General features: G+C 37.9%; 1 protein-coding gene across 1 annotated transcript in view; it reads right to left on the bottom strand.

Annotated features, from left to right (window-relative positions):
- Nucleotides 1–7780: 7780 nt before the first annotated feature.
- Nucleotides 7781–15179, bottom strand: part of LOC102230895 (leucine-rich repeat and fibronectin type-III domain-containing protein 2) — a 135006-nt gene continuing 127607 nt past the window's right edge. The window contains exon 7 of the mRNA XM_023353261.1: nt 7781–14502. Within this exon, the coding sequence (XP_023209029.1) occupies nt 13512–14502 (991 nt within the window). The 3' untranslated portion in view covers nt 7781–13511. The remainder of the gene's footprint in view (nt 14503–15179) is intronic.

Raw genomic sequence — 15179 nt, 5'->3', positions numbered from 1 at the left:
CAAACTGGCAGAAGGAACGAGTAGGAAGTTGTTTTGGAGCGGCTACGACAGAAAAAAAAAAAAGACAGCACAAGTACATCTGCCAACAGAAACTGTACTGTATGCAGGAGGCTTCTAGAACAATCCTTCGCAATAAAGGCCCTTGATGTCCCATAGCCCCCCGTTGTTTCAGGCCTGCCTGTAGTCTTCCCAGAATGCACCTTTAAATCTCTGTTGTCTGAGAGCATTTCGAGGGAAGAGACGAATAAAACCAGGAATGTGATGCACACCCTAATGTGAACCATTAGCATTGTCAATTAATAATTAAACATTTGAATGAGATGAAATCTGGGACCAGCTTGAGTCTGTAGTTCAAGTCAAGTTCAAGAAGAATATAATTTTGCTCCCTCCCATATGCGCTTTTTCACTCTCTGAGCAGACACAGTCCATGAATTATATTTTTTACTGCTAATGTTGCATGGATCAGGGCTTCTCAATACTGGCTTGCAACATGTAGACATTTCCCTGTTTCATTAATTCTGGTTTAAATTAAGTAGTTAAGAGGCTTCTGTGAAACTTACTGTTGAGATAATTTATTCATTTAACTAAAAAACATCCACAGTGATAGATCTCAAGGTCCTCTCTTGTAAATACAAAATATCCTTTCCAACACTTTTGATTAACATAAAGATCATGTTGTTTTTCAGTTTGTGGTGTTATATCATAAACGAGCAAAATGTATTTGACTTTGAGAAAAATATTCCCAACCATCAGCATTGCTTTATTGCCTAACCTTTTTTTGTTGTTGTTGTTGAAAAAAATAAATTCTAATTTTCTCAGCAGTTAGAATTCGAAGTGTGTAAGTCAGGAGTTTACCAACAGGTTGCAGGTCTCTCCAGCATTTACTGGGCAAGAGCTGGGACACACCCTTTTTTTCATTTAGCATACACATCCTCTTTTTTAAAGTGCAATATGGAAATAAATTAAATATTATTCGCTTATTACTCATAGTTGCTGAGGGTTTTGGCTACTGTGCCTATTAATAAATTCCACTGGTTTCAAAAGGTGCAAGTGGAACATGGTAATGTTAGGTTTGATGGTATTCCCATACTAAGGTTGGTCTTGGGGATGGATAAGATGGCATAAGCAGCCCAGTTTTTGAGCAGAGTACACCCTTTGGTTGCATCTTGAACTAAAAAAACATGTAGCTAAAACATACAGATATATAATAAAACATCCTAACCTAACATGATAATTTGTGTGTAAAATGTTGTAAGCCTAAATGAACATGGATGCAAAAAAAAACAACAAAAAAAAAACAGCTTGTCCCTGTGTGGTTGCATGTATTCATGTGTGCCTGTCCATGTATTTTCTGAACTGCACAAAGCAGAAATCTCCCCAGTTTCACAAAGTCAGCATTTGAGTGTATTGAGTGAAGAAGAAAAAAAGCATTGCTATGGTGTACACAAATAATCCTTTCAAAAAGAGAGCCTTCAGCAAACAAAATGTTGTGAGTTTTCCAGAACACTGGGGGATAAAGTTTCTGAACTAAAAATGTCTCCTCTGAGAATTAACCAGGGCAGCATCTCTTTTTAATCACAAAATGAGTACAAACTGTAACTGGACGGCCAATGTGTGTCCTTGCACCAAAGTCTTTCAGATTTGACAGTCCCTGAAGGGTTTGGGCACCATGTGCAGGAGTGGTTCAGAATAAGGCTGCCTCCGCTTCGTGCGTCCTGAAAGCAAGCCCTCCAGTTGTATGGAAGATCCCTCTGGACCTGAGCAAACTGCTGAGAAATACAAAAGATAAAACGGAGGAAAACTGCCACAACTTGGACCTGAATCAAGACTGGCAGAGGCTCAATGTGGAAAGCTTACTGGGTTTTACCAGCAAAAAGAGCCCCCTCACATGTTTATTCATTCTTCTATGGCAGAATATGCAGCTCAAGGTCACAGAAGGCTGGGATTTTTGTTTTCGAAATGGCAGGCCCCTCATATGCTGCCACCACAATAACAAACATCCATAACCTTCCAACAGATGGTTTGCTCAAAACTATCATCATAGCAGGAAGCCCCCGAATGCTTTCATTTGCACCAGAAGATTGTGCCAATTCTCTGTATTGATCATTCACATTTTATTGGATGCCATCTTTTAGTGAATAAGGCTTCCTAGAGTGTCACTTGGAACAAAGTCGGTTTATAGACCTTCATATATTTGCTAGGATGCAGATTTGTTGTATAATTTGGCAGCACAATGGTTTCACAACAAGAAACCGTCGTTCCCAATCAAGTCCAAGAAAGTGTTTCTCTGGGTATTTTGTTCAATCCATATCTATTGCAATTACATCTACAAATACACTTGCAACAAAGCTAGAGTTTGGTTACATTGGATGAATAGAATCTTTAGATAGCAATTTCAAATTTTGGTACATATTTGGTCTGGACTTTGACTTACTTAAATGTAAATCATTCTGTTGTGGCTCTAAATGTTTGTGTAGGGTCATGACTCTGCTGAAAGGTCAACCAGATCTAAAAGCCTCAAGTCTCTTAAAGCCTTGCTGATGAAGGACCGCATTCCCTTAGCATGATGAACCCCCCCATCCCCCCCAAAAAACACTTCTCTGATTAAAGAGCAGGATCAAAATGTCCTTCCTTCAACAAAAGTAAAAAAAAAAAGATATTTGGCTTAAATATCACAACATTTAATTTTTGGACCTAATCTTAATGTCCTCTGAGAATCTGAGGTCAGTTCCAAAAAAAACTTAGGGCATAAAAAGTTAGTATCATTCATTAGTATCATTCTTAAATCTCTCTATTTCACTTTTGTGAAGTGTGTGTGAACACCAGAATAAGTCTAAAGTATCTCAATTCTCCATCCAATTTCCACATGGGTAAAAGAAGATAAAATGCATATAGCCCAAAGACTTTGGCTTACCTTTCAGGTAGGTCTGGGAAAATTCAGGTAATTCTGTTTGTGAGCAAAAATTTCCAGGAGCACTCATAACCTGACAGCATATCTTAAATTATTTATGCTATTCCTTGTTGAAAGAAAGTCTCTCACTTCAGTAACAGTAGCAATATTTATGCATGAGATCAGCAAACAGGTTCACAATATTTACCTGCTACAGTTGGATGCAGTGGTTTGGTTCCATTTGTCTGCTGAAACAGCTGGATGATATGCCAGCGCATGGATGGCGTCGTGTGAGGAATGGCTCGTGCTTACCACATTTCTTCACTGTATTTACTGAGTGACATTTACACAATGTTATACAGAAGGGGTGAGGTGAGGTAAGCTGCTGAGATACATCCTGCTGTGCCTCAGATGTCACACTGAGCTTTATTATTCCGTGCTCGCTGTTTGAGACGCCACTGCGCCGTGAATCAATACATAAAATTAGTTCATTCATTTAAATAAAACCTTAGATGATATATATATATATTTTTTTTTTTATGTGACCGCTTCAAGTTTTCGCAGGTCAGTTTGTGAGCTTGCAGTGTCACTGTGCTACAGATCTTCATTAGTGTAATCCCTGTTTGAGTCATGCACTGTTGTTTATTCCAACAAAACACAAAGATTCAGTAATGTGCAATGTGGTAAATTATATTTTGGACATTTAGGAAGGAGAAACTCTAAGTATCACTGTACATGGAGGCCAAAAAGTAATGTTTTTGGCCTCTTTTGAGCAGATCACCTTTCACCCACTTGCCTGCTTGTGGCAAACTTTAAACAGAGCCTCTTTAGGGGAAATTTGTAGAGTGCAAGACTAATATTTGTCTTGTTGACATATTCTCCTACCAGAGCTGTGACTCCTCTAGAGTTGATCTGGAAATCTTGGCTGCAGCTCATATTAAAAAAATAAATAAAACTAGAAAAGAAGGACATAATGAAACAAAGAAAAATACAGCATTTCGAATGGAAAAGAGAATGAAGTCTGGATTTGTTCCTCATATTTATCAACCCTGGAAAATACAGAAATCCATTCTGACTTTCCCAGGCTCTTGTAGCAACACATGATTTCTTACAAAAAATAAAAAAATCCGATATGAGAATTTTCTTCAACTCTTATTAATTGTGCTGAAAGATGAATTCATTTCAATTTATCTACATGTGGAAGAAGGCATGTATAAATGTATAAATGATTTTAAAGATCTTAAACACTTGGCAACCACATTTACAGAATTAATTTCAGAATTTTGTAAACAGATCTTAAGTCTGTGAAATGTAAATTTGTGGTTGAAAATGTGACTAAAACACTAACTTTCAATCTTCAGCCCTTCAGTGTTGCTTGATCTATTCCAGCAGGTATTGACATGCCCTCTGTTCAGAGCTATTGACAGCTGAGTCCTCCTTCTCATCAGAGGTCAAACTACAAATACTGCAGGAGCACTTGAGCTGAGAGATTGGAGGCAGTCAATTCAGGTGGAGAGATGTTGCACAAGCATGAAGAATGTTATGACTGGAAATTTTGACACCAAACAAGAAGTTAGTGTTAGCTCGGCTGTAGAGCGGTGCCCCTTGTATATCTCTACAAAGTCAAACCTTTAAATAATTTAACATGAAATAAAAGTTTGAAGATGATAATATAATCTTAGTTACACACACACACACACACACACACACACACAAAAGGGCACCAGCACAGAAATTTAAGTGTAATAAAGCTGAATGGAATTACAGAAAACGCTTTGCCACTGGCATTTCAGTCTAATGAGCTGTCAAGTCAAGTGAGTAATGCTTGACTTACATACTAATAGAAATTATAAGGCACTTGTGCTTGGCAGTTTTAAAATGACTTGACTGATACTTTGCAGAAGATGAGTTTACATGTAAAAGATGTTTATTGTTTTAGGTTACACAACTAAAGTATACTCACTTAATCTAGATAGATTAATTTTCTTAAATTACATCCTGCTTCAGTTGAATTTGCTTATGTGCAAATGCATAATTGTGCAAATGTTTTCTACTAATTTAAAAGCTTTTCAGAGTAACTCACCCTAAAAATGTTTTTACCACAATCATTTTTGAATTAGCTGTGTGACGGTGTTAAACTTATTTTTCTTTTTCTTTCCGCTAATCTGTCAGAGCTGAGTCTGGTAATTTCCTATTTGAATAACATTTCCAACTAAGACTTAACTTTATCACTGACAGACATAATAAACTGAATTTTATGCCCATTACAATTACATGGTGACATTTAGGGTTTTCTGTGAATGCACTTTCATCATGCAAAGTTTCAAACAGCCTTATTGTATTTGCAGATGTGTCAGAAATGGTTTGGCATAAAGTGTCTTGTGGCACACATGTCAGCCTTACAATTCTTGTAAGGATTCTTCTTGGATGGGCACAAACTTCAATTAATGGATGGGTTTGCAAGTTGCAAATCTGGGAAAATATTCCACAAACAACTTCTGGCAAAAAATAAAGTATTCACAACACCCTGCAAATCATCTGTGTTGCCAAATTCAGGGTCTGTATCTTGGCTTCCTCCAAGTGGGAATTGTCCCAAATTCTGTCCTAAGAAGGCAGACAGACCAGATGTCCAAAGCATTAGAATTCTCTTTTTTTTAATTCATGGTATGAATTTAATAGAGCTGAACTCCTTGTTCCATCAACCCGTGTTAGCCAAGAAATATGGCTGGCTCAATTAGGCTCCAATCAGCCCATCAATTTCAGATAACGCTTTCATTCCAGGCAAGAGATTATTTTTAGATCTGGACTTGGCAATCTACTCTTTCACATCTGACAACAGTGTTGTTAGTGGTGCTAATCATATACTGTCACAACTTAGTGACAGTTTTAACAAATATGTAAAAAAACTATTTCTTTTTCTATAAAAGTTACATATACTTGGTAGAGTACACATACCATGTCAGAGGTTGTAGTGCTCTGTGTGGTTGTACTGGGTTTGATTCCCATCTCGGGTCCCTTGCAGCATATCTTCTCCTTCTCTATCCACCTTATTTAGTTTTCAGTAAAGACCACTAGAGCCAAAAAATCTTAAAGAAAAGCATTAGACTAGAGTTTAACAATCTGAGTGGCGCTCGGCCTCTACTGAGGTTATCTTAAGATGAGTGTGGATTGGTTCCTGCTTCAGATCAGAGTCTGGACTTTGAGAAGGTGCTAAACTGCAGCAACAATCAAGATAGGCTCCACCTTGAATAAGTCAATAAACACAAATTATAAAACGGAAGAATGGAAAACCAAATGGCTAAATTAATTAAATATGATTGGTTCCCTAATTTGGCAAATATATCAGAATTTAAATTTGCATATTTGTTTCCATAGGAAATAACTGTGAATGTAATAACACGAGGATGTGATTGGATTTTCTATTGTCTGGGGAAGCATTTTTTCTACTGCAACCTCAAATATTATTACACCATCCAGCAGGTATCATTAATTGCTTGTTACTCGAAAAGCGAGAAGACACCATTTCTGAAGCAAGACAAAATAACGGCTGCTAGGCTCACATTTCAAACTTAACTGTGGCTCGACAACTTTCTTGCTAGAAAAACAACCCCTGCTCTTAGCATCCCTTCTATGTTATTAATATTGTGGTTATTAATGCAGCGTTCTGGAAATAAAGAATCCCTGTGAAAGTGGCGACGAGGCTGCAGATGATAGATAAGGGCTGCTTTCAGAGAGCATTTTCTGTAATGGACACCCACTATTAATGGGAATATGAGACCCCCGCTCCAACACCCCCTTCCCTCTTCAAACATTTTGCCATGACCTCCAATGCAATCTGCTGAGCTTTTGTACAAACTCTAGCTAAACCACGGTGGGCCGTGTTCAGGCATAAAAGATCATGGATAGATTCTCTGCAGGCTGCTGGTGCGCAAAAGCAGCAATAAAGAAAAGGGGGAAAAAAAGTAAAATGTGGGAAAAAAAAAATACTTTAGATAACCTAAAAGGGTGACTGCCCTGAAAAATAAAACAGTAGTAATAGATTTTTGAAAGAGAAAAAGTAACTGAAGGTCAGAGATGAAAGAGGAGAAAATAATTAGTGTGAGTGCTCCCAGTAGGCACCGCCGTTAAAAAACCCCCAAAACACAACTACACTGTTCATATTATGTAATGATTAAACATGTGCCGATGAAAAGTTGATTTCAGTGACAGAATATAAAATAGTATTTTTTTCTTCTCTGCTGATGACACTTAATCAGGTTCACATCGCAAGCCCTGGGATTTGGGATGATATTGGAGTATTCTCATCCCAAAATAACTCAATCCACAGACATGTCATAAAATAAATAGTTTCATCTGGCTTCTTTTTGAACACCTCACAGATACTGAAAGTGGCTAACTTTGGATGGTGTTTCACTCAGTAACACAGCTGTATAATGTTGCAGTTAAAGCAATCAGCGCTTGGGCACGGTGTGTTCATCAGTCAATGGCCAATCAAGGAGAAAATCATCCGTTTCCTGTTGCAGCAGATTTCTCCTGGGATCTTGAGTTTTTCTTTCACTGAATTTTTATGCATCTAAATACATTCATATTAAGTATCAGGAGTATAAGTTGAAATTGAAGATACATTGATATGGACCAGTGATCAGTATGTAAAGGGTTTAAAGTAGTTTGTTCACTATAATCTGTTTCTAAAAATATCTTTATGCTTTATCTAATCACTTGTTTTTTTTTTCTTTATTGAAGAACCAATTTAAGAGATCCAGACTTCAAAATGGAAAATCTCCAGGAAGCATATGGTGTGACACAACCCGCAATAATAAAACCACAAACGTTCTTCAGAAAATAATCTTTAACACTGAGAAACTCAATAAATGGAAACATATTGAAATGCAAGAAATTTAATGAAATTCTGGAACAAGATCAAATGCTGTGCTGTCCTGTATCAAGCATGTAAGCTAGGTTCGATATTCTCTTGACATAAACATTATTTCAAACGTATGCAGTTTAAAGTGGAAAAGATTCACTCATTGCTTTCAGACTGTAGAATTCAAATAGATATAAAAAGGAGGAGTAAAAATGACAGAATAGGCTTCAAATTGCATGTTTAGTGTTATGTCTAATCCAAAAGAGCTGTCTGGTGCAGAGGGGGAATGCATTAAATGTAAATTACTTTCCCCTGCATGCAGGCTGAGATTTACAACAGAAACAAGGTCTCAATTTAATCCAGTGTGTTAAAAGAACAAGAACCTGTTTCCTGTTGAATTAACAGCTGCATCCAGGCGACCTGCAGCGTGAACTGTTGTTCAGCTTTAATTTTCAAAAAGGAGTTAATTGTAGATGATAAATTGTGACAGATTTAATAAACAGTTTGAAAGAGACACAGGGAGGCAAAATGTGAATTGATCGCTGGAAGGAATTGTCAGATTGTTTAAGTTTTACATTCTCACTTTAACTTTCATGAAGGGATATTCTCAATGCCTGACTTGTCATTGTAAAACTTTAATTGGTATTTTCAAACCCAATATTTGACAACTGAAGGTCTATTAATAAGCGCTCGTGCTGTGTTTGACATCCAGCGGTCGTGTTCATCCTGCACCTTCGTCATGCAACGCCTTCCCCTTGTAGCGATTATATTTACTCTGTGCTGCCGTAAGCACCTTCGCTAACAGATTATATGAATTAAGGCCTTATTATGGGCTCTGCCCAGGAGCTGCATGTACAGGTGATTTGTAATAAGGACAGTGTTGAGGTGAGTCAGCAGTGACTGGCCTGATTACAGCAGCTGGACCTCTGGAGGAAAACCCCCTCTGCTCATCTGCAGGATGACAGGAAGGACACTCAGCGTTTCAGTGCTTTGTGGGGAGACGCAAACAGAAACAATTAACATTGATCTGACTCAAGCATTGCAGCTGCTAACATATACAACAGTTGACTTTCCAAGAAAAGAAAACAAAGTGAAGTCAGTTTGGTTCATAGGAATTTATCAATATTTTATATCATTTTGTAGCAAAATGTTTTCACACAAATAGTTTTTTAATGGATTTTTCTGCTTAGACGTTCAGGTGAGAATCATGTCTATGTCGAGTCAAGTACACATTTAAGTTGTAGTGTTGGTTAGCAGAGTGGAGAGGGATGATACATGATGTTACACGCAGAGGCTCAATGGTTGCTTCCCACTGGTCACTAAGTACCAGAACCCCATTCTCATCTTACCATCACACGGTTTGGATTTAGTCTGGTTCTGTCTTGAGATGTCAGTTTTTGAAATGATCTATTTTCTGAGCAAAGATTGAAATAGTTTTATCTTCTACCATCAAGGCAAATCTAAAACCTTAAGTTCCATTAATGGTTAAAAACAAACAGACAGTTTCACTTGAGTTTTTCCTTTTTGCTAAACACATCCAACTTTTTTTTCTGATTTCTGTATAGGTAAATATAGCAGAAATAACTGCACAGTTGTCTTTTAATTTACACGAGAAACATTTTTGTCTGCCGAAGTACTTAATACAATTGGCATTTTGTTAGAGGCGCTCAAATCTGCAGGTGGTTTTCAAAAATTCCACAAACAAATGCAGTTATATAAAATTTTAACCTTATGTTTCTTGTTGACAACTAAAGCATAAAAATATGTAAATTGGAGCAGCTTTATGGGCAATTTAGGCTAACTGAAATATCAAAAAGAAAAGGTGTAAATAAATGCCTAAGTTGCAAATGCCATAGTCAGTTTGCTAATTGGTTTATTCCATCATAACCTACATTCATTTTCTATATGTGAGATAAAAATATAGTAAGTGAATATGAATGTTCTATTTTAAATTAGCTCAAAATGTTAGTGCATTATTAAAATTTTAACTTGTGGGAACATTTTTAGAACTACTCCTTAAGATTGTTTTGTTATTCTAAAGAAGAAATTTTTAAGTACTGATATACAGTATATGAATACTCATTCACTTTTCTTCTAGTGATTTATAACTTGCGTACAATGTTTTTTATTACTATCTATAATACAATTATTTATGACAAAACAAAATCTCAGAAAATTGACTCAAAATCAACAAATGTGGGCCTAGAAAAATATGTCATGTAGACATTTAAAAATAATGATATGCACAAGTTTTGTTTATGTGAGCTGTCAGAAAAAATTTACAGAAATATAATTATGACAAATTGGAAGTCAGGCTTAGCTAGGCCGAAAAAGAAAATAAAACAATTATTTAACGTTATAAATGTGGTGGGGAAGCAAACACAAAACTGACCGTGTAAAGGTAACACATAAAGAGCAAATATGCACTTTAGTTGTTGATTCAAACACGTAAGAATTTCCAGTCCTCCACTCCTGAAACATCATGTAAAATCCCATTCAGTAAGCCAACTAACAACCACCTTTTGTTGGTACACCACAGTAAAGCACCTTCTCACTGTTTGCTTCACATGAAAATAAAATTACTACTGCACAATCCCCACCCTACCCCCTTACATTCTCGCCCAGGTATTGTACAAAAAAATATACCAATATACAGAACAGTACATCTACTGTAAGAGGAAAAGGAAATGATGATCACCCAACATTTTTGAAATGCAGCAGAGTCCCACAGAATACTGATAAAGGCATTAAAACACGTGGATGATGCAGCTAACTTTAGGCAGTGATCTGAAAAGTAACAAATTTTAAGTATCTTACTGCAATGTACAGCCCTGTATGAAGGAGAACAACAAATGAATTGTTCCTCAGGTGAATCAAGTCAAGTAACACATTAATTAAAAATAGGTTTTGTATCATGCAATGTGGTGAAATAAATTCCCAGGCTTTGCAACTTATTGGCTCCCTAAAAGCCATCACTCTTCTCATTTTTCCAAATAAAATCCTCTCATGAGCAGCACAGTGACCTTTATGCAGCCAATAAATGACAAATTCCTCCATTTAACCTGGCTAAATGAGTAATTATCATGCTTTTTTGTTTTTGTTGCCTGAAGAGTTTCAGAATCCGGTGATATATCATGCTGTTGGCTGCTTTGGGCAAATGATTAAAAGGGTTTGGTGAATTTCAAACACTATTTGCATTTGGCTACAGTAATTTGTGCTGATAGTAGCTGAAACCACACTCTTAGAGAAACAACGTTCACATCAATGAGCCGTTGGTCTGCAGGGACTCCTGCAAACCAACACCAGATAATCAAATTACTTGCAAAGCAGGATTTCAACCTGAGCTGGACAAACGTTATAATTGTCTCCTTGGAGACCAACTAGGGAGCGGGGCAAGTAGAATAAGTATTTGCTGTCAGTATCTTTCCTGAAGCTGGAGTGATCTGAATATTGAGAATTGGGAGGGATAAATTATTGTGAAATAAAGCTAACAGCTCCTTCTGGATCTAATTTCACACTCTGAAGCTTGAACTTAAATTTAAAACTTCCATTGCAATTTAAGCACTCTGTTTGTTGAGTCACCTACTTTTACATAAAATCTTCTTACTCATCACACATTTTCTCTCCACTCAACAGCAAGGATACAAAAGAAAACAGATATTGCCAGAAGGCCCTTGCCTCACCTCAACTGGGGGAAACTAATTCATTCCCAGTAGAATGGGAGATTATCTATCCAGCCTCTTTTGATCAGAATATTAACAGGTATCCTTTCTAGATGCCGAAACCACTTCAGTTGACTCCCTGCCAATGCAAAGAAGCACCATCTCTGACTGCCTTCCAAACGTGGATCTTTCCCCCATTTTCTATATAGGAGTCCAGTCCCACTGCTGAGAGCGGTCATTTTAGCTGCTTTAATTCATACTTTATTTCATTTGCTCATTCCCCACACTCATGAGTCTAGCCAAGGGATTTCATGTCCACTGATGGGTAAGTTGAGAAGTCTTGCCTCATTTCTTTTGTCACCAACGCTGGTTCAGTGTTTGTATTGTAGATGTCCCTCCAGTCCAACAATCAGACCTCTTCCTCTGTTTTACTCCTACACCTCAACAACCAGGATAGTTAAACTACATTACTTGAAGCAGTATCTCATTAAACTGAGATCTCCAGACCTCAGCCTATCCTCAGCTACTTCCTTCAACTCACTTGGTGATTTCTCTGAGGGGTTCAAGAGAGAGTTGTAAAATGTAATCTCTCCAGCAAATCTGTGGAAGGGGCTCTTCCAATTTGGCCCAGATGGCAATACCCAAATTACCTTTGTTGGCTCTTGTCAATATTGAGAAACTGTGACTCTAATATGAGCACCTTCTATATAGCAGACCTTCACACCCTTTCCTTATGAGAATCCAGCCCTCCTAAGGAAGCTAATTCCATCAAATTGCACTTATAAATGGCTTATTACCCACAACTAACGACCTTAACCGAGTGATGGAAGATATATTGGCATGTAAATTGAAAGCTTTGTCCTTCAGCTCAGATCTCTCTTCATCACTATTCACTGATGCAGTGTCCACATCACAGCAGATGCTGATCTCATCCACAAAATAAATCCTTTTCTCAATTGTACCCTGACTTGTAAACAAGAGCCCCAAGGTTGTTAGGAATCTTCAAGACGGCTGTAAGATTTAGCCTTTACAGCAAGTCCTGGCAAGGGGCTTTTTCATCTTGGGAAATATCCAAAAAGCTACCAAAGCTACTTCCACTGGGACCTATCAATACAGAGAAGCAGTGATTCACAGCTTGGCTATTCTACCCACCATCGATAGGGCATACACACTTATATAGACACTATTTGGTTAAGAAACCAAACGGTGTCCAAATGACAATTTCATACAAAAGTGACAAGGTACTTGAAGCTTAAACAAATGGGAATGATTTGACTGAGTTGTTGTAGACTCCATACCTATGGTTTTGAGTGGTTCCTGCTCTGATTAGCTGTTGGCTCAATTCCCCAATTTGAGTTCCTCTGATTTCTCAAGATGAGATCACTGACTGCTGTGTGGTGCCTTTAAGATACTGATTGGTCAAAAAAAGAAAAAAACTTTTACAAACTTGAGTACAAGCACAGCCTGTGTTTTAAGTTAGCTTTTGTTTTGTTTCTCATACGGTCACCTCATGCATAACCTGAGAAAATGATTATGATGATGATAAATCTGCGATTGCTGAGGGAAAATAAGGGTATAAAATGGCAACATGAGAATTGGTACATCCTGTGTAAACCTGTTTTTAATGTTTTGAGGTGAGTCTTTCTTCTGGTGAATCACCTGAAATAATAAATAGTAAAAATGATAAAAAACAACATGAAAATAAAAATGACTTTGTTTTAATTTTCTACTATACTAGCTCCTGTGGTCCCCCTCTTTCTACAGCTGGAACATTTCCATTTTGAGTCTGAAACGTGTGATCTAGGTTATCACAGTTGAAGTAAGTCCTCATAGAGTTCAGTTCCTTTAAAGATGTAAATCCAGTATGAGTATCTTATCTTTCTGTAGATAGTTTTTCCATATAGGTAATTTCTCCAGTTGATTCAGAATGGAACATTTTTCAAATATAGTCAAGAGTTTCAATCTTGGACAGTCAGCTTTAGTTTTTTCACATAATCATTATAACAGTATTCACATGGTTGAAGTTCATACAGAACATCCCACTGTGTTCATGTTTCCTTAGTTTTTAATATAGATCTATTGTTTGGTCGTAGACTTAGACTGTGCTCTCCATAACCCACTCAGAGCTCTCAAAAGTGGGTTTCTCATCCTCACTGTCGTCGTACTGCAGAAGCATACCATTAACAGACAGGCTGCGTTTAGTCCAGATGTTACTGATCCTACGTGGCTGACTGCTGCGACACTGCACTGCCCCGACATGCCCCATGTCGAATGAGTGACTCCTCTTGGGTTTATCCTCATGTTGAAACCCAAGTAGTCGCCCCAGCATTGTTGTGGACTCAGCCCTCCCAAGCAGGGGTTCTTTGTCAGATGGTGGTGCCACAGCCACTGTTGTCATGGGATTGGCAACAGCAGAGGATGAGGAGACAGAAGCTCCTTGGTGGTCCTTTGCTGCACCCCGTAGCTCTAGTGATGTAAAGGCCCCTAAAAGTTGGTCCAGGTTTTGCCGAGCTTTAGTGCCATGCACATGCCTCCTAAATTTGGTACTTGGCAGGTTGCTGCATTCGCTGCTCTGCGCATTATAGCCTGCTCCTCTTCCTGTTTGGCTGTCCAACGAGTTAGAGGACGATGATGACGAAGAAAGGCTACTCTGGAGGGATCCACACTTAAACTCCACCATTTCTTCACGCATAACTACTACTGTGGACTTGACCTGTGGTGGGGCTCCATTGAACCTGTTCACTCCCCCATTTGTCTGGGAGTATGTGTTACTTACAGTGGGTAATTTACTGGTTTGAATCCCACTGGTTACCTTATAGCGCACCATAAGGATGATGATGAAGACCAGCAGAGTTGCAACAATAATGCCACCAATGACCAGAATCATGGTGCCACCCATAAATCCACTGTGCAGAGACTGGCACTGTGGGTAATCTTCTGTGGTGACGAACTGGATGCATCCAACAATGTTGGTGGCAGTGAGAGTGGTTGCGGTGTCATCCCAGATGGCCAATACACACAGGTCATACTGCATTCCTGGCACCAGATTGGTGACTACAAAGGCCCGGTGAGTCCTGGGAATCATCCTGGAAGCACAAATGGGAAGACAAAGCATGACAAAAGTCTTTCCGCAGGGGATCACAACTGATAAGAATAAACATGCTTATAGCACTTTTGAATTAGACAGAGCACATAAAAGAAATACCAATGAATAAGCATGTTATGTAGCATTTTATATGCAGAAAGTAATTTAAAGCGATTACTACTTTTCGTCCACTGTATAACATTTGATTTGAAGGATGTAAATGGTAATAGGGTACAATCTAAATATTCACTTTTTGCATATTGTTTGGGTTGCATGTGTGTGTTTCATTTACCATGCCTTACAGTCAACTAGATTATACCAAATGTTTTAGGATGTTTTATTAAATGGGCATCAATAATTCTAAGTTACCAAATTGATTTATTCTGAGCAAACGAACAATTTTGCTGGATTCATTTAAGTGGGAAATGTAAATAACTATTCTTGTTGATGCTAGAAATGTCTCTTTCTTTCATCTGCTTGATGGCATGAAGTGCTTTGGATGGTACACCCATCAACTTGTTTGAACTCTAAAGGCACCAATGGGAGTGTTTGTTGTTCAACATAACTGCCTTGTTATGCAACCTGCAAGTGAACTCATAGGTTTGCTCTGCTGCCCCTCGTGGCCATGATTGATTTTTATTTATCTGAATTCTTAAGTGGAAAGCTCAGACAAAGATG

Source organism: Xiphophorus maculatus, chromosome 19 (genome assembly GCF_002775205.1).
Source record: "Xiphophorus maculatus strain JP 163 A chromosome 19, X_maculatus-5.0-male, whole genome shotgun sequence".
Taxonomy (NCBI): Eukaryota; Metazoa; Chordata; class Actinopteri; order Cyprinodontiformes; family Poeciliidae; genus Xiphophorus; species Xiphophorus maculatus.
The sequence above is the reverse complement of the archived record's forward strand: the minus strand, read 5'-3'. Positions and strand labels throughout refer to the sequence as shown.